Genomic DNA, 20,129 nt, shown 5'->3' with positions numbered 1-20,129 from the left:
TTTTTTTTTAAAGATTTTATTTATTTATTTGAGACAGAGAGAATGAGATACAGAGAGCATGAGAGGGAGGAGGGTCAGAGGGAGAAGCAGACTCCCTGCCGAGCAGGGAGCCCGATGCGGGACTCGATCCCGGGACTCCAGGATCATGACCTGAGCCGAAGGCAGTCGCTTAACCAACTGAGCCACCCAGGCGCCCTGACTATTCTTTTTTAAAGTACATGACATAATTTTATATCTTTTTGTTTTGTTTTGTTTAAGATTTTATTTATTTATTTGACAGAGAGAGAGACAGCGAGAGAGAGAACACAAGCAAGGAGAGTGGGAGAGGGAGAAGCAGGCTTCCTGCGAAGCAGGGAGCCCGATGTGGGGCTCGATCCCAGGACCCTGGGATCATGACCTGAGCCGAAGGCAGACACCTAACAACTAAGCCACCCAGGCACCCCTACCTTTTCGTTATTAAGTCATAAGTATAGAATATTGGGCTATTTTATTTTTCCATTTTGTTGGATAATCATGGTCCTATTTTACCTTGCCATCTTTGTTTAGAAATCCTCAAACGTGTTTTTAAATTAGATATTATGAAACATATTGTTAAAAACAATTTTTGATTGAAGGAAAGTATATTCTTTAGTAACAATGAGAAAAATAATATTTGGGATTGTAGGAAACAATCGCAATTGCCTGATGATGAGTTTTTATTTTTTGATAAATGTGTTCTATCTTTATGGGAACATGTCTTTTCAATATTATTTAATAGTTGATTAAAACAGTATCTTGTCAAACTTGCTTTAGGAGTATCCGATTTTAATCTTCGTGTTGCATTGCAAACACTTTTGAAAGAGTACTGTGAGGTGTGCAAATCTCCCAAAGAGAACAAGTTTTGTAGTTTTCTGCAGACATCTAAAGTTCGGCCTCGGAAGAAAGCAAGAAAGTACCTATATGCAGTAGGTGAGAACCTTTTAAAAAGTGATACAAATAATCTTTATTTTTAGGAGTAAAACCTTTGAATATTTTGTTGTTATTGTTTTACACATCAGAATATGCAAGTGTGTCAAATAGGTATATTTAATTTCACATAGAGGCTACAGATTAATTGATTATGTTTAATACAGTGGATACATCTAAGAATAAATAGCTATTTATTTGACATCTGTTATTCTGTGATATAAGTTGTTGGGTTCTTAGATTGTCCAATTAGTGTCAAATAACTGATTTATGAAATATTGCTTGAAAAGTTAAAAATGTGAATTCCAGTGAAAAATAAGGAAAATCTCAACATTTTTAACTATTCATGGTGTCTTAGATGATTAGGGATTATAGGAACTAGTGGTCTCTAAAGTGTGGGCATACAAGATAATCCACAGAAGTATCAGGTGAACATATTAAAACATCTTTTTTATTTTAAAAAACATTAAGTATTATTAATATGTGATGTATATATAAACAGATTATTCAGATTTACATACATAATATTTTATATATACTTCATAACATAATTTATAATCTGTATGTAATTATATGTATGATTTCATGTATGCTATCTAAATATGTTATTTTTGAGTTCATGCTACAATTTTTTTACTGATGGGATGTGCAGTTAAACAAGGGTTTCAACTATTTTTAATTGAAAAAGATACTAATAGAAGTCATAATGAGACCTCCTAACTAGACACATAACTAGCTCCTTTTATGTTTTATCTAACATTCTGTTATAACCAAAACCAGGTGGTAGAACACTGGTTGACCTCATTGCATTTAAGCCATCATCTTTCAGGACTTGGCGTATTTAAGAATAATATATGTATATGTGGCAGACTCTAAAGCACTTGTTCCCGGCTATGAAATAGTTATTGGCTGAATGTCTAGATGTAGAGGGCTAGATTTTTCTCATTACTGTCATTTCCATATTTAGCAGTAAGTGATTTGCTGTGTATCTCCTTTCCTTCATTCAGGTGGATATACTCGGTTGCAGGGGGGTCGTTGGAGTGATAGCAGAGCCCTCAGCTGTGTAGAACGTTTTGACACCTTTAGCCAGTACTGGACCACTGTGTCTTCACTTCATCAGGCTCGATGTGGGCTGGGAGTCGCAGTTCTGGGAGGGATGGTTTATGCTATTGGAGGTAATAATGAAAATGTCTTCTTTCCCTTTTTAGTCTCTAGCTGTAAGTTGACTGCATTCTTATATGACTTATATATATTGTTAGGTACTGTGGGGTATACATAGATATGGTTGTGCTCAATAAATATTTAATGAATAAATGAATGAAAAAAGAAAGAGGAAACAGAAGATAATTGAATGTTTCAGACCAGAGGGATACTGTGATTTATCCCAAGGCAGAATACGTAGGTTTGATTTTGATGAAAAGTTGTTTATAAAATGTGGCACCAAATGTTTGTGATAAAAATTGTTTTAATTTTGAAATTTAATTTCACATACTGGAAGTTGTATTTAATTAACATAGTTACCTGGGCAATGAGATTTATAAAAACTAAGTCATCTAGACATTGGGATATATTTCTTGGTTGAAATCACTGTTTTCTGAAACTATTATTAGGAATTATAAAATGATTAATAAGATTAAATAAAAGGAGTTTTGAATGTTGGAGGGAACTAATTATCAGAGGAGGATCTAAAGAGAAATAAATGTTAATGCTTTTATATCAATATTTACTTGTGTATAATTTGTCTTTATAGGAACAAGCCTAGGCAGGTCCTCTAACCCTTAGAACTAATCATTATGCCTTATTTCTATGGGTTAGTCTAAAACACAAAAGTTGTATATAAAAAAAATTTTTTTTTTTAGATTTATTCATTATTTGAGAGAGAGTACTAGCAGAGGGGTAGCAGAGGGAGAGGGAGAATCTCAGGCAGGCTCAGCGCTGAGCCCAAAGTAGGGCTTGATCTCACAACCCTGAGATCACGACCTGAGCAACCAAGAGTTGGTCCCTTAACCGACTGCACCACCCAGGCACCTCTTGAAAATGTTATTACTATTTTTTGACTATGATACTGTCAGTTTAAGATGAGAGAGATATAGAGAATATTTGGTTTTTACTTCTCTTTTGGAGGGAACATAATTGTCCCTTAAAAACAGTTCATTAAGAGGCAACTGGGTGGCTCAGTTGGTTAAGCAGCTGACTCTTGATTTTGGCTCAGGTCATGATCTCAGGGTCGTGAGATGGAGCCCCACGTTGGGCTCTGCTCAGTGCAGAGTTTGCTTGTCCCTCTACCCCTCCCCCCGTGTGCACTCTCTCTCTCTCAAATAAAATAAATAAAATCTTAAAAAGAAAAAGAACTCAGTTCATTAAATCAATAAATGCCATGGTGAATCCAGAAATCCCAACAAAGAAATAAGAGTTTTAAGCAATAACTTTCTGTCAGCATACAGACCATGATTCTATACAATCTTTGACTAAAACTCTCATAGCTCTTTTTTTTTTTTAAAGATTTTATTTATTTATTTGAGAGAGAGAGAATGAGAGACAGAGAGCATGAGAGGGAGGAAGGTCAGAGGGAGAAGCAGACTCCCCGCCGAGCAGGGGGCCCGATGCGGGACTCGATCCCGGGACTCCAGGATCATGACCTGAGCCGAAGGCAGTCGCTTAACCAACTGAGCCACCCAGGCGTCCATCTCATAGCTCTTTTTATATACGTTTTGGCAATCATGGATAGTTTCATTGCATGAACTCTCCTATTTAACATAGGGTCACAGTGTCCTGTGTGACACTTTCATATATATGTGTCCCCTTTCCTCATGCCACAGAAATACTTATGGGCACCCTTCAAAAATGCTATGACTTCACTATTATTTATTTATTTATTTATTTATTTATTTATTTATTTTTAAGTAGGCTCCGCATCCAATGTGGGGCTTAACCTCATGACCGAGATCAAGGGCCACATGCTCTACTAAGTCAGCCAGGCACTTCAACTCGGCCTACTATTATTAATAATATCAACATTGCTATTTTAAGATATTTTATAATATATAATTTTAAGGGCGCCTGGGTGGCTCAGTTGGTTAAGCGACTGCCTTCGGTTCAGGTCATGATCCTGGAGTCCCGGGATCAAGTCCCACATCGGGCTCCCTGCTCAGCAGGGAGTCTGCTTCTCCCTCTGACCCTCCCCCTTCTCATGTGCTCTCTCTCTCTCATTCTCTCTCTCAAATAAATAAAATCTTAAAAAATATATATATATATAATTTTAAGATAATTTTTATTATCAAAGTAATTCAGGTTTGTAGTAGAAAATTTTGCTCAGACGCTTGACGACTGAGCCACCCAGGCGCCCCAATTCCAGGACATTTTTATCACTGCAAAAGGCCACTTTTATTATTTAGGGAAATTTTTATATCAGTATAGGGAATTGTTTACAAGGTATGTTTCCAGATTCCAGCCAAGGGTCAATCTTGCAAGCAGGTCTTTCTAAGGATAGGCATTCTCAGGCCTGCTGTGCTGATTCTTTTCTGCACAGTAGTTTTATATGTTCAGGATTCCAGGCCCTCATAAAGTTATATGTTATATGTGCTGCAAATACCTTTTGCTACTCTGCTGCTTCATCTTTCACTTTCTTTATGTATCTTTTTTTTCTTTATGGTATCTTTTGATAAATGTATTTTTCATTTTATTTTTTTAAAGATTTTATTTATTTGACAGAGAGAGACACAGCAAGAGAGGGAACACAAGCAGGAGGAGTGGGAGAGGGAGAAGCAGGCCTCCCGCTGAGTGGGGAGCCCAGTGCGGGGCTCGATCCCAGGACCCTGGGATCATGACCCGAGCTGAAGGCAGACGCTTAACGACTGAGCCACCCAGGTGCCCCTGTATTTTTCATTTTAATGTAGCTAACTCTATTATTTATTTTCCCTTTATGGTTAGTGTTTCTAGTATCTTTTTAAAGAAATCCTTCCCTACTCCAAAGTCATGAGGATATATACCTTTATTATTTTCTAAAATTTTAGTTTTAGAACTAACTGTATGTCTGTAATGTATGTGTGCAATCCACCTGGAATTAAGTTTTTACATAATATGAGTAGGGAACCAGTTTCATCTTTTCCTCATAGATATAACCAATTATCCCAGCATAAAAAGCTTTTGTTTCCCTATTGCTGTGCAGTGCAAACTCTGTCATATATCAGGTAATCATATATGTTGGTATCTCTTTCTAGAATTTCTTTTCTGTTTTGTTCTCTCTGTGTATCGTTATCTTAATCACTATAGGTCTGTTTTAAGTCTGATAAGCTTACCTGATAGGACAGTTTCTGCCCTTACTATTCTTGTGTGGGAGTGCTTGGCTATTCTGGGCCCTGTGTACTTCTATATAAATTTTAGAGCCAGTGCATCAAATCTGTTTGTTTTCTTTTGTCAAATCTGTCTTTAAAAATAATGTATGACAATGGAATACTAGTCAGCCATCAAAAAAATGAAATCTTGCCATCTGCAATGACGTGGATGGAACCAGAGTGTATTATGCTAAGTGAAGTAAGTCAATCAGAGAAAGACAATTATCATATGATCTCACTCATATGTGGAATTTAGGAAACAAAACAGAGGATCATAGGGGAGGAGAGGAAAAAATAAAACAAGACGAAATCAGAAAGGGAGACAAATCATAAGAGACTCTTAAGCATAGGAAACAAACTGAGGGCTGCTGAAGGGGAGAGGGGTAGGGGGAAGGGGTAACGGTGATGGACATTAAGGGGGGGCACATGATGTAATGAGCCCTGGTATTATATAAGACTGATGAATCACTGACTCTACCTCTGAAACCAATAATATATTATATGTTAATTAATTGAATTTAAATTTAAAAAATGTTAATTGGAAAAAAATAAATAAAAATAGTGTATGATTCCACTTATATGAGGTACTTAGAATAGTCAAAATCATAAAATACAAGAAATATAATGGTGGTTGTCTGGGGCTGGGGGAGGGGAGAATGGGGAGTTATTGTTTGAATCAGTATAATGTTTGAGTTTTACAAGATGTAGAGAGTTTTGGGGGTTGATAGAGGTGATGGCTGCACAAAAATATGAATGTGTTTAACATCACTGAACTCTACACTTAAAAATGGTTAAGATGGTAAATTTTATGTTACTTGTATTTTAACACAATAAAAAAAGTGTGTTTCAAATTGGGATTATGTTAAATCTATAAATCAGTTTGGGGATAATCATCTTTACATTGATTCTTCTAATTCATGAACATGATATATCTCTTCATTTACTTAGATATTCCTTAATTTAAAATTTTATCTAAATGAAGTTTATAAATTTTATCTGCCAGAGGTCTTGTACAATCTTTGATTAGACTTATTTCTAGGTAGAGTCTTTTTTAAAATTCTATTTTAAGTGGTACCTTTTTAGAAATTTTTATTTTCTCTTTGTTGCTAGATAAGGATTGCATTAAAATTCAAATTATACCAGAGCCAGGTATCCAAACTAATACATGAAAAAATATAGAAGTGTTAAAGTACAAATTTTATCCCCAAAAATTACATGGATTATTTGGGTGGTAGAATTAGAATAGATAATAGGAAAATTATGCCTTGTTTCATTAAGTGGGCTTTAATAAATGACAGTGCTATTGATTTATAATAACACTTATGGGGCAAACTAATCTTAATGAATAGTATAAAATCAGACATAATAGTTGAATTTCTGATAATACAGAATGCTACTGAATATTGTATTATGGTTCTAGGCTATTAGCATCACTAAACCTTCTGATATGTGTCTCTTTTATTTAACTCAGGTGAAAAGGATTCGATGATTTTTGACTGTACTGAATGCTATGATCCAGTTACTAAACAGTGGACAACCGTAGCTTCAATGAATCACCCCCGCTGTGGCTTGGGAGTGTGTGTGTGTTATGGGGCTATCTATGCTTTGGGTAATTATGCTTTTTGGTTTAAGGATATCTAGTATTATTTAAATTCTTAGATTCTAATTACTTTAGACATTTTCCTTCCCTCCCATAAGAAACTTTTTTTTTTTTTTTAATAGAGATACAGCGAGAGAGGGAACACAAGCAGGGTGGGTGGGAGAGGGAGAAGCAGGCTTCCCTCTGAGCAGGGAGCCCGATGTGGAGCTCGATCCCAGGACCCTGGGATCATGACCTGAGCCAAAGGCAGACGCTCAACGACTGAGCCACCCAGGCGCCCCAAGAAACTGATATTTTTTCAGCTTTATAAATTTTTATTTTCAAGATTGAATTACTTGGGGAATATTGTCAAGTATGGAGCTTTTAGAAGGAGATGGAGATAAAATGTAGATAAGATGTCCAGTGAAGTACTTTAGCTAACTAGTTAAATCTCATGATTAGGATAGCCATTCTGAATATGCAGAAGTTGTTTCAAAAGGTAGTTTTGCAAAATACCTTATTTCTTAAGCAATATGATGAACTTTTGTTTTTATTTTGTTTTGTTTTAAATCTCTGATGAAAACTAGGCAGAGAGTTAAGATCCAAGTTTTATAGTCAGATTCTAACTTTTTGTATGATCTTGGACAAATAACCCTCTGGTCCATGTGATAATCATTCAGAATATAAAGTTGCCAGATTAGATGTTTTCTAAGGTATTTTTCAAAGATAAGACTCCTTTATCCAGAATTGACATTTTTCTATTTGGTTACAGGTGGATGGGTTGGAGCTGAGATAGGGAACACCATTGAACGATTTGATCCTGATGAAAATAAGTGGGAAGTAGTTGGCAACATGGCTATGTCACGCTACTACTTTGGGTGTTGCGAAATGCAAGGTAATTGCTTTCTAAAAAATTTTTCCTGAAAATGTATTTTATTTTATTTTATTGTTTATCTTTTGGGGGAAGGGCAGAGGGAGAGAAGAGAATCCTAAGCAGGCTCCATGCCCAGCATGGAGCCCAACACAGGGCTCAATCTCACAACCCTGAGATCATGACCTGAGCTGAAATCAAAAGTCAGATGCTTAACTGACTGAGTCACCCAGGTGCCCCCCTTTTTTTCCCCTGAAAATATATTTTTTAAAAAAACTAAGCTTGGGGGCGCCTGGGTGGCTCAGTTGGTTAAGCAACTGCCTTTGGCTCAGGTCATGATCCTGGAGTCCCGGGATCAAGTCCCACGTCAGGCTCCCTGCTCGGCAGGGAGTCTGCTTCTCCCTCTGACCCTTACCCCTCTCATGCTCTCTCTCTCAAATAAATAAATAAAATCTTTAAAAAAAAAAAAACAGCTAAACTTGAAGCTTTATTTTAACAAAACTGTATTTTATGTCTGTTAGTATTGAGTGCTTGACACTGACAGTATGGAAGTATTGCTTTTAACATTTTATATGTTTTAACCTCTTATATCTTTATTTCTGTATTGCCAAAATAATATTTTTTTTCCAAAATAAACAAAGCTAGAATTAAAAATTACAGATAGGCACAAATACCTGACTGGCAAAATAAGCATTTGAACCTTCATCCATCTTTGTCACTTTCTCTCCCATACAGTCCTTAGTAAGTATTTCTAAGTAGGAAGAGGATATAAAAAACAATCTGACTGTCTCTTCTTTTGGCATTTTCAGTGTTTTCTTACAGGGCACATTCTGATTCAGTCCACACAGAGTATAATGCTATGACAGATTTGAAAAATGTTGTACTATATATTAAAATGGTGTACAAACATTATTTTAATTGTCTACTATACCCTGAGAAGTAGTTGGTAAGCACTGTCAAGTAGAACCTAATTCTTGGTCCAGAATTGGAGAGCAGATTTATATGTACCTGTAGAGTAGTGAGCAGTGTGCTCATTGTTATAACAACTCAACCTGCTATTTCCACCTCAAGTTCTTTCTGCTTTGTGAATACCTTCTCAGATTTCCATTAGCATTTTAATGTTCAAATTACATGGTACAGACTGTATTCTATTGTGTAATGCTATAGTGTTCTCTAATTGTTTTGTATCTATTATTTTTATCTTCTCATATAAATTAGGTGTTCTGAGACTTAGTTTTCAACATAGGGGTGAGGGGCAGTTTCCCTCCTACTAACAAGAAGAGGTTCTCAGAACACCAGCTGGGTGTTGGAGAATTCAACTCAACTCTAACACTATGTACCCATACCTGGAGATAGCATCAAATTCCACAGGTTGAAGCTCAGTCCTACAAGATGCTCATCCTCCCCAGGCTATTACCTGTGCTTCTGATAGACTGGCTATAGATCAGAAGTTCTAATGGTCCCTCCTCTTCAGGTTCAATTAATTTGCTAGGGTGACTCACAGAACTCAGAGAAAATGTTACTACTAAAATGATATAACACAGGAACAGCTAGATGGTAGAGATGCAAAGTTGTTATGAGGAAGGGGCACAGAGTTTTCATGCCCTCTCCAGATATCCACTGTCCCCAGATCTCCACGTATTCACCAACCCAGAAGCTCTCCAAACCCTTTCCTTTTGGATTTTTATGGAGGCTTCACTATACATAGGCATGAGTGGTTAAATCATTGGTCATTGGTGATTGATTCAACCTCTACACCTTCTATCCCCAGAAGTCAGGGGCTGAGACTGAAAGTTCCCACACTCAAATCATAGGTTTGGCTCCTTTGGCAACCACCCCCCATCCTTAAGTGCTTTCCCAAAGTTACCTCATTAGCATAAAAAAAGACAACCCTGATCATTCTTAACACTTTGGAAATTCCAAGGGTTTGGGTTTCTGTGAGCAAGGAATTATGGATGAAGACCATATATAGATGAGAAATAAATAAATATATATATTTTATAATTTAATTTTTTTAAGACTTTATTTATTTGAGGGGTGGGGAGAGAGAACATGAGCAGGGGGAGGGGCAGAGGGAGAGGGAGAAGCAAACTCCCGCTGAGCAGGGAGCCCCACACAGGGCTGGATCCCAGGACCCTGGGATCATGACCTGAGCCAGAGGCACACGCATAACGAACTGAGCCACCCAGGCGTCCCCCAATTATGTATTTCTTATAAATCACAGTATTGTATCTTCTAAAATCATAGAGCTAGAGAGGCATCTTGGAGATTATCTATTTCAACCCCTGAAGATCAGGAAGGTTGTGAATTGTCTTTTCCCATAGCTGGTTACTGGCAAAGCTGAAGCTAGAACCCAAGTTTACTGACATTTAGCTCACATTTCTTAAAATGCCATTCTTTATAACTTATAGCTCCTCATTGTAGATTGTCAGAACCATTAGTTTCAAATCAAATTTAATAAGAAACTCACTGTGAATTATATTCTATTGTAATCTAGTAATTGATCCTGAATACCTTAATCTAGCCATATAACTATTCTAATTTGAATTCAATTCTCTATATCCATTTGAGCAACAGGTAGGCTGTCACCAAACAAGGCCATATCATTCCCAGTTTAAGTGCATGGCATTTTTTTAGGGGAAAAAAAAATCACTCTCCCTTTCCTTTTTTACCTCATGGTAGCAGTGATTCTGGAACTTGAGATCATCAAGCAGACAATAAGATGGGAAACCTTGTCTGACTGTTTTGTTATAGCATTATAAGTCCTTTGAAAAATAAATGTCACTTAATTTTTTTTAAAGATGTATTTATTTATTTTAGAGAGAGAACACGTGCGTGGGGGTGGGGGAAGGGCAGAAGGAGAGGGAGAGAATCTTAAGCAGACTCCATGCTTAGCGTGGAGCACAACGACACAGGACCCTGAGATCATGACCTGAGCCGAAATCAAGAGTTGGATGCTTAACCAACTGAACTACCCAGGCACCCTTTAAATGCCACTTTATTTATTTATTTTTTAAAGATTTTATTTATTTATTTGACAGAGAGAGAGATAGCGGGAGAGGGAACACAAGCAGGGGGAGTGGGAGAGGGAGAAGCAGGCTTCCTGCTGAGCAAGGAGCCAGAAGTGGGATTTGATCCCAGGACCGGGATCATGACCTGAGCCAAAGGCAGACGCTTAACCATCTGAGCCACCCAGGCGCCCCTAAATGCCACTTTAAATTATACCTCTTAATTCTTTGTAACATGCTTAAATGTAAGCTATGATATACTAGACAGAAGTCAGTTTTCTCTCTTAAAGGATAATGTGAGCCCTACATTAAAATATGACATCAGCGTAGCAGACATAAATCATAACTATTACTTTTTATAATTATTTATATTCTATTTTCTGTAGCATCTGAACAAAAGTATTGTGTTTCCAGGTTTAATTTATGTAATTGGGGGCATCAGCAATGAAGGAATAGAGCTTCGTTCTTTTGAAGTATATGATCCACTTTCTAAGCGTTGGTCTCCACTTCCTCCAATGGGAACCAGGAGAGCATATCTTGGTGTGGCTGCACTCAATGACTGTATCTATTCTGTTGGAGGGTGGAATGAGACACAAGATGCTCTTCATACTGTAGAAAAATATTCCTTCGAAGAGGTAGGTTGGATGATTTCAAATGCTTAATATGCTATTATTCTTTTAATGCCTATAAGATCTGTAGTGATGTGCATTCTTTTATTCATGATATTAATCATTTGTAGGGTTTTTTTTTTCTTTTCAGAGCACCAACTTTGGTGTCATAGGTTTTTTTCTATGGATTGCCCATCTTCTGTTTCACTGATTTCTGTTTCTATCTTTTTTCTTATTTCTATTTGTTTTTTGTTTAATTTGTACTTTTTTCTAAATTCTTAAAGTAGAAGCTTAAATTATTATTTATTTATTTATTTATTTATTTGAAGATTTTATTTATTTGACAGAGAGAGACACAGCGAGAGAGGGAACACAAGCAGGGGGAGTGGGAGAGGGAGAAGCAGGCTTCCCGCGGAGCAGGGAGCCCGATGCGGGGCTTGATCCCAGGACGCTGGGATCATGACCTGAGCCAAAGGCAGACGCTTAACGACTGAGTTACCCAGGCGCCCCTTAAATGATTGATTTTAGACCTTTCTTTTTTTATAATGTAAATATTTAAAAGTATAAATTATTTTCAAGCACTGCTTTTTTTTTTTTTTAAAGATTTTGTTTATTTATTTGACAGAGACACAGCGAGAGAGGGAATACAAGCAGGGGGAGGGGGAGAGGGAGAGGGAGAAGCAGGCTTCCCGCGGAGCAGGGAGCCCGATGCGGCGCTGAATCCCAGGACCCTGGGATCATGACCTGAACCCAAGGCAGAGGCCTAACGACTGAGCCACCCAGGCGCCACCTTTCAGCACTGCTTTAAGTGCATCCCCCACATTTTGATATGTTGTATTTTATTTATTTATTTATTTGGTTATATTTTAATTAGCATTTATCTTGAAATATCTTCTAATTTCCCTGGTAATTTCTTTTTTGAGCAGTGAGTTGTTAGAAGTATGTTATTTAATTTCCAAATATTTGGGATTTTCCAGATCTTTGTATTACTTATTTCTAATTTAATTCCACTGTGATCAGAGAGCATACTTTGTATGATTTCTGTCTTGGTAAATGGTTCCATGTCTGCCTAAAAGGAATTTGTATTCTGCTGTTGTTGAGTGTAGTAGTTTATAAATGTCAGTTAGGTCAAATTGGTTAGTGTTGTTCAAGTCTTCCCTAGTCTTTTTAACTTGTGCAATTGTTTTGTCAATTATTAAGAAAGAAGGGTTGAAATCTTCAAGTGTAATTACGGATTTGTCTGTTTCTCCTTCCATTTTTGTCAGGTTTTACCTCAGAAATGTGGGAGCCAAGGGCAGCCTGCCCCAACATGTGCCACTTTGGCATCTTGATTATTTTATTATTTTATTAAAGATTTATTTATTTGAGAAAAAGAACTTGAGCAGGGGGAGGGACAGTGGGAGAGGGAGAGAAGCCGACTCCCCTCTGAGCCAGGAGCCTGCCACAGGGCTCAATCGCAGGAACCTGAGATCATGACCCAAGCTGAAACCAAGAGTCAGATGCTTAACTGACTGAGCCACCCATGCGCCCTTGGCATATTGATTATTTTAAATAAAAGTTACTTAAGAGACAGGCTATGCAAGAAGGACTTTCTGACCCTCCTCTGTCCCCCTAAAAGCAGGAAATAAATCTCTTATTTGAAAGGTACTCTCCTTGTACCAGGAGGTTTAAAAAGGCATCTGTATCACCCAGATGGGAAATTTAGAGCCAAGAAGAATGTATAAACAACCCTTGTTACTTTTTTACTAATTTATTATCAGAGCCCAAATTCTCTTTAGAATTCCTTACTAATTAAAGCTCCTAAAGTTAATTTTACTTTTAATTTTACTTTGTCCTGTCAGTTCCCCACAGATTTATTGTCTCTGTATAAAAACCACCGTGGTCACTTCTTTAGGTCTCAATTACATTATTGGGCCTCTGTGTGCAAGTAATAAAACTTTTTTTTCTCTTGTTAATCTGTCTGATGTAAATTTAATTCTTAGTCCAGCTGGAAGGCCTTAAGAGTAAAGGAAGAATTTTTCCTTCCCTGCGCATATTTTGAATCTCTGTTATTAAGTGTGTACAGGTTAAGATTATTGTCTTCTTGATGAATTTGGTCCTTTTCATAGTCATGGAATACTTGTCTTTATCTTTGGTAATATTCTTTGTTCCTAAGTCTATTTTGTCTGATATTAATATAACCACTGATGTAGCCAAGCTATCTTTTGATTATTATTTGCCTGGTACATCTTTTTCTTCCCTTTCACTTTAAATCTATCTACATCTTTATAAGCTGCATCTCTTGTAAGATAACATACAGTTGTAGTCTCTTTTTTTATCCAGTTTGACAATCTCCAACTTTCAAATGGAGTCTTTAGAGTTTTTACTATTTATATGTAATGTAATTACAGATATGGTTGGTTTTTAGACTCCTGTTTTGCAGTTTTTCTATTTGTACAATTCATTCTTTGATCATTTTTCCCCTCTTTTCTGTCTTTATGTTGATTGTTTTAGTATTCCATTTTATCTCTTTTATTATCCAATTAACTATAACACTTCACCTTTTAGTGGTTACTGTAGGGTTTACATTATGTATTATATACATTTATGCTATACGTATTACTGTATCAAGGTGACCTTCGAATAATATCATATTACTTCACTTTCTTGTTCTTTTTCTTTTTTTAATTTTAAACCATATTTATTTATTTATTTATTTTTAGCTCTCTTTTTTTTAAGTTTTAAGATTATTTATTTATTTATTAGAGAGAGTGAGTGAGAAAGAGAGTACAAGCAGGGGGAGTGGCAGAGGGAGAAGCAGGCTCCCCAGTGAGTAGGGAGCCTGATGCAGGGCTTGATCTCAGGACCTGGGATCATGGCCTGAGCCGAAGGCAAACGCTCAACGACTGAGCCACCCAAGCGCCCCTAAAATAAAATTTTAATGTTCAAGTCTTTTATAATTATGCCTATATTAATCATTCCTAATTCCTAGTTCTTTTTTTTTTTAAGATTTTATTTTTATTTATTTATTTGTCAGAGACAACAAGAGAGTGCACAAGCAGGGAGAGCAGCAAACAGAGGGAGAAGCAGGCTCCCCGCTGAGCAGGGAGCCCGATGCAGGACTCGAACCCAGAACCCCGGGAGCTGAAGGCAGATGCTTAACCAACTGAGCCACCCAGGCGTCCGAATCATTCCCAGTTCTATTCTTTTGTGTAGAACTAAGTTTCTGTCTCATAACATTTTCTCTTAGCATGAAGAACTTCCTTTAGTATTTTTTTTAAGTGCTGGTCTGCTGGCATTTATTCTCTTAGTGTTCATTTTCTTTCTTTTTTTTTTTTTTAATATTTTATTTATTTGTCAGAGAGAGAGAGAGACAGAGAACATAAGCAGGGGGAGCAGCAGAGGGAGAAGCAGACTACCCGCTGAGCAGGGAGCCTGATGCAGGACTCGATCCCAGGACCCTGGGATCATGACCTGAGCTGAAGGCAGAAGCTTAACCAACTGAGCCACCCAGGCATCCCTTATTGCACTATTTCTGATGGGAAGTCAGTAGTCATTCTTATCCTTGTTCCCTTGTATGTAATGTGTCTTTTTTCCTTTGGAGGCTTTTACAGTTTTCTCTTTATCATGGGTTTCCAGTAATTTGATTATGGTGTGTCTTTTTGGAGTTTTGTGTTTAACCTGTTTAGAATTCATTGAACTCCTTGAATCTGTGGGATTATAGCTTCCATCAGAGTAAATGTTTTCAGCCATATTTCCTCAGATATTCTCCTGCTCTTTTTCTGAGACTCCAATAACATGCATGTAAGACCACTTTAATATTGTCCCACAGGGCACTGAGGCTCTGTTAATTTTTTTTCTCTCTGTGCTTCAGTTCATTTTTGTTTTACAGCTTCATTGAGATATACTTAATAAAAATTGTGTAGATTTAAGGTATATAATGTGATGTTTTGATATATATTGTGAAATAATTACCAAATCAAGCTAATTAACATATTCATCACCTTATAGTTTCCTTTTCCTTTTTTTCCGATTTAACTGAAGTCTTTATTAGCCATTCTAATTTTTAAAAAAAATTCCAGTGTAGTTAAACATACAGTATTGTATTAGTTTCAGATTCTCTTTTCCTTTTTTCGTGTGTGGTGAGAGTTGCTTTCTTACCAAATTTCAGGTATACGATATAGTATTATGAATTATAGTTACCGTGTTGTATATTAGATCTCTAGAACTTACTCATCCTGCCAAACTGAAATTCTGTTCACTGTGCTTCAATTTGGATGGTTTCTCTTGCTGTGTTTTCAAGTTCATTAATCAACATTGTCTTACTTCTAGTTTGCAGTGTCTAATTACATTTAGGGAATTTTTCGCTTCAGATATTATATTTTTTAGCTCTAAAAGATCTTTTTTGGTTGTTGTTTTTAATATCTTCCATTTCTCTCCTCATCATGTTCATGTTTTCCTTTAGATCCTTGAACATATTTATAATATCTGTTTTTAAGTCCTTGTCTGCTGATTTCATTATCACCATCACTTTTGGACCTGTATCTGTTGAACTTTTTCTTCCTGTTTGAGTCACCTTCTTCCTGCTTTTCCACATTTCTAGTAACTTCTTTTTTTTTTTTTTTTTTAAGATTTTATTTATCTGAGACAGAGAGAACGAGAGAGACAGAGAGCACATGAGAGGGGGGAGGGTCAGAGGGAGAAGCAGGCTCCTCGCCGAGCAGGGAGCCCGATGCGGTACTCGATCCCGGGACTCCAGGATCATGACCTGAGCCGAAGGCAGTCGCTTAACCAACTGAGCCACCCAGGTGCCCCTCTAGTAACTTCTGATTGGATGGTGGACACTGTGAATGTTATTTTGCTGAGTGTTTGGATTTTATTTTCTTCTTTTAGGAAGTATTGAGTTTACTTTTGGTAAGCAGCTAAATTATTTGCAAATCAGACTGATTCTTTTGAGACATATTCTTAAGCTTTGTAGGGAAGAGTAGTAGAGAGTAGTCTTTCCTTTAGGTCTCCTACTAAATAAAGAATGACCCTTCTTGAGTCTCTACTGAATGTCCTAGCTGTTCAGCAAGGTGTCTTTATTTTGGCTAGTCAAAACTAGAATGTCATCCAGCTCTGCGTGAGCTCTGGGTATTGTTCAGCTTACAACTCCTATAATGGAAAACAGTTTCTCTAGGCACAATACTTTTGACACCAAATGTGTGGGTTTTCCATACTGAGCTGTTTTCCAGTTCTCTATGGTCACTAGTCAATTCATTTCTGACCCTAACAACCCCACAGGTTAAGAGCTCAGTTTCTCTCTTTTTTAAAAAAAATATTTATTTATTTGACAGAGAGAGAGAGAGACAGTGAGAGAGGGAACACAAGCAGGGGGAGTGGAAGAGGGAGAAGCAGGCTCCTGGCTGAGCAGGGAGCCTGATGCGGGGCTGGGATCATGACTTGAGCTGAAGGCAGACGCTTAACGACTGAGCCACCCAGGCGCCCCAGGAGCTCAGTTTAAAAAGATTGCCCCTCACTTTACATACCAGTTTCAAGTAGTGGGTCCTCAGGTTGACCACTGACTTATTTACACTTCTCTGACTTGGCTACAAATTGGGGGTTCCCATAATCCTTTCCTCAGGTTCAATAATTTGTTCTAATGGCTTACAGAACTCAGGGAAACACTGATGTACTATTAGTGGTCTATTATAAAGGATACAAATGGATAACCAGATAAAGAAGTATGTAGAGCAGGGTCCAGAAAGGTCTTGAATGTAGGAGTCTCTGTAGAATTTGGGGTGTGACACCCTCCTGACACATGGATGTGTTCACCAACTTGGAAGCTCTCTGAACACCATAGTATAGAGATTTTATGGAGGCTTCAACATGTAGGCATAATTGATTATTAATTCAACCCCCAACCCTTCTCCCCTCCCCAAATGATAGGGGGTGGGGCTAAAAGTTCCAAGCTTCTAATTCTGGCTTGGTCTTTCTGGTAACCAGCCCCCATTTCTGAAGCTATTTAAGGAGTCCACCAAGAGTTGCCTCATTAGGACAAAAGACACTTCTATCATCCAGGGAATTCCTAGGGATTTAGGAGTTCTGTGTCAGGAACTGGGGCCAGAGGCCAAATGTATACTTCTTGTTATATCCTCCTATGAGTTGTTCTTTGCCTGTTTCTCATGGAGTTTTACTTTATGCATTGCACAGATTAGTGGCATTCAGCTAAAGACACAAGGGGATCTCTGGCAGTCTTGCTTGCAAATCTTGGCTGCTTCAACCTCTCTAAACTCTGATCTCTGTCTCCTAAATCAGATTACTGTCATGCTGTGCTTGGGAATTCCCTTCCCTGTGGTGTTCAGAAAGCCCCACCAGACAGAAAGCCTAGACAACCATGAAGCTCACCTTCTTTGTTTCTATTTCTGAGTGATCATAGTTTTTCACCGTTGTCTGGGAACTTTTGTTTCTTAGGTTTTGTCTACTTTTCTAGGTCTTTATGGCAGAAGGACAGCTTTGGTAACAATTATTCTATTGTAGCTGTAAGTGGAAATCCTTCCTATGTCATTTTGACATGCTACCATCATTCATTGAGCATGTCTTTACTTTCTAGCATAATAAAATATTTCAAGCTCATTTTTTACTTTCTCTGCTCTAGCCCTGAAATCAGCCATTTCTCTAAGAAGCTCCACTTCCTCCTAGTGAAGGATAGTATTTAGAAACCAAGGTCTAGGCACTCAGCCTACCCATGGCTACTGGAATATTGCTGCTTCTAGGCACTCTCAGTAAACAGAGCTAGGAATACTTGTACCTATATACATGTATGTATTCACACACATATTCATTTGTAAGTATTTCTTAACATTGTAAGTCTTATATGTTATAAAACCACGAGTTTATAATGATAACTCAAATTCCAGTGCAGTATCTCAGATTCTTTCAGGCCTTCCCCATTTCCATGTTTGTAAATACTTTCTCCGTTAGTTAAAAACTTGGCTCCTAGTATTCTCCCTATAGTTCACCCTTGAACAACATGTTTTGAACTGTGTGGGTCCACTTATACATGGATTTTTTTTCAATAAATACAGTATAGCACTGTAAATGTATCTTCTCTTCCTTATGATTTTCTTAATAACATTTTCTTTTCTGTAGCTTACTTTATTGTAAGAATATAGTACATAATACATACACAAAATATGTGTTAATTGACTATGTTATAGGTAAGGCTTTTGGTCAACAATGGGATATTAATGGAGTGCCTGGGTGACTCATTCAGGTATGCATCCAACTCTTGATTTTGGTTCAGGTCATGATCTCCAGGGTGTGAGATTGAGCCCCATATCAGGCTCCACACTGGGTGTGGAGCCTGCTAAAGATTCTCTCTCTCCCTCTGCCCTTCTCTCCCTTTCTCCCCGTCTCTAAAAAAAAAAAAAGCAAACAAAACAAAAAAATCCCAGTAGGCTATTAGTAGTCAAGTTTTTGGGGAGTCAAAAGTTTTACATGGATTTTCTTTTTTTTGGTTTATTTTTAAATTTATTTTTATTTAAATTCAATTAACATACAATGTATTATTGGTTTCAAAGGTAGAGATCAGTGATTCATCAGTCTTATATAATACCCAGTGCCCATTATATCACATGCCCTCCTTAATGTCCATCACCCAGTTACCCAATCCTGTACCCATCTCCCTTCCAGCAACCCTCAGTTTGTTTCCTATGCTTAAGAGTCTCTTATGGTTTGTCTCCCTCTCTAATTTCATCTTGTACCACATCTTCTTCTTCTTCTTTTTTTTTTTTAGGATTAAACCAGCTATAGGTATTTTTGTGAATATCTCGGTCTTTTAAAATATGAGCATTTTGGGGGCACCTGGGTGGCTCAGTTAAGTGTCTGACTCTTGATTTCAGCTCAGGTCATGATATCAGGGTCATGAGATCTAGCCCTGTGTTGGGCAGCGTGCTGGGCGTGGATCCTGCTTGGGATTCTCTCTCTCCCTCTGCCCCTCCCCCTGCTCGTGTGCGCTCTCTCTCTCCAAATAAATAAATAAATAAAATATGAGTTTTTTCAGCTGTGCCAACTTGTCATAGATTGTGTAATTTCAGATTTCCTTTAAGAAATGTCTGTTCATGTCTTCTACCCATTTTTTAATTGGGGTGATGATAAATTATGATTATTTTGGTATTGTAACAGTCAGTACTTTATGTATTTTGGATACCAACCCTTTTATCAGATATGTCATTTGCAAATATCTTCTCCCGATCAGTAGGTTATCTTTTAGTTTTGTTGATTGTTTTCTTTGCTGTGCAGAAAGCTTTTTATTTTGATGTAATCCCAAGTTTATTTTTGCTTTTATTTTTTTCTTGCCTCAGGAGACATATCTAGAAAAATGTTGCTACAGCCAATGTCAGAGAAATTGCTGCCTGTACTCTCTTCTAGGATTTTTATGATATCAGGTCTCACATTTAGATCCTTATCCATTTTTAGCTTATTTTTGTATATGGTGTAAGAAAGTGGTCCAGTTTCATTCTTTTGCATGTAGCTGTCCAGTTTTCCCAACACCGTTTGTGGAAATATTCTTGTTTTATAAAATAACCTCTTAACCTGGAAAGATCATTCTTACAAAAATAGGTTTCCAACTCCTGGTCTATACTACCTTTCTGAAAATATGTTTCGCAAATTATTGATTCCACTGGATGGTCTTTGAAAAAAAGGATTCCATGGTCAGTAACTTGGCAAGTGTGATAGCATATCATTCTCTTGGAGATTTATAAGGGTCATTAGCATATTAAAGCCTTTTAAAAGCCCTTCTGTGTATAAGCTTTTTTCTCC

General features: G+C 37.3%; 1 protein-coding gene across 7 annotated transcripts in view; it reads left to right on the top strand.

The window, feature by feature from the left end:
* The window catches only part of IPP (intracisternal A particle-promoted polypeptide), a 71,679-nt gene that overhangs the window by 16,923 nt on the left and 34,627 nt on the right, over positions 1-20,129 (top strand). For 3 of the 7 annotated variants that reach the window (XM_081818331.1, XM_081818336.1, XM_006729015.3), the window contains 5 exons: positions 793-948; positions 1,953-2,120; positions 6,751-6,888; positions 7,631-7,753; positions 11,152-11,372. In XM_081818331.1, the coding sequence (XP_081674457.1) occupies positions 793-948; positions 1,953-2,120; positions 6,751-6,888; positions 7,631-7,753; positions 11,152-11,372 (806 nt within the window). Of the gene's footprint in view, positions 1-792; positions 949-1,952; positions 2,121-6,750; positions 6,889-7,630; positions 7,754-11,151; positions 11,373-12,610; positions 14,338-14,361; positions 15,106-19,669; positions 20,105-20,129 lie in introns of those variants that run through there. The other 4 variants (XM_081818334.1, XM_081818332.1, XM_031023112.2 and 1 more) reach the window with 4 other exon arrangements.

Source organism: Leptonychotes weddellii, chromosome 4 (genome assembly GCF_054177405.1).
Source record: "Leptonychotes weddellii isolate Sample4059 chromosome 4, ASM5417740v2, whole genome shotgun sequence".
NCBI lineage: Eukaryota > Metazoa > Chordata > Mammalia > Carnivora > Phocidae > Leptonychotes > Leptonychotes weddellii.
The sequence above is the reverse complement of the archived record's forward strand: the minus strand, read 5'-3'. Positions and strand labels throughout refer to the sequence as shown.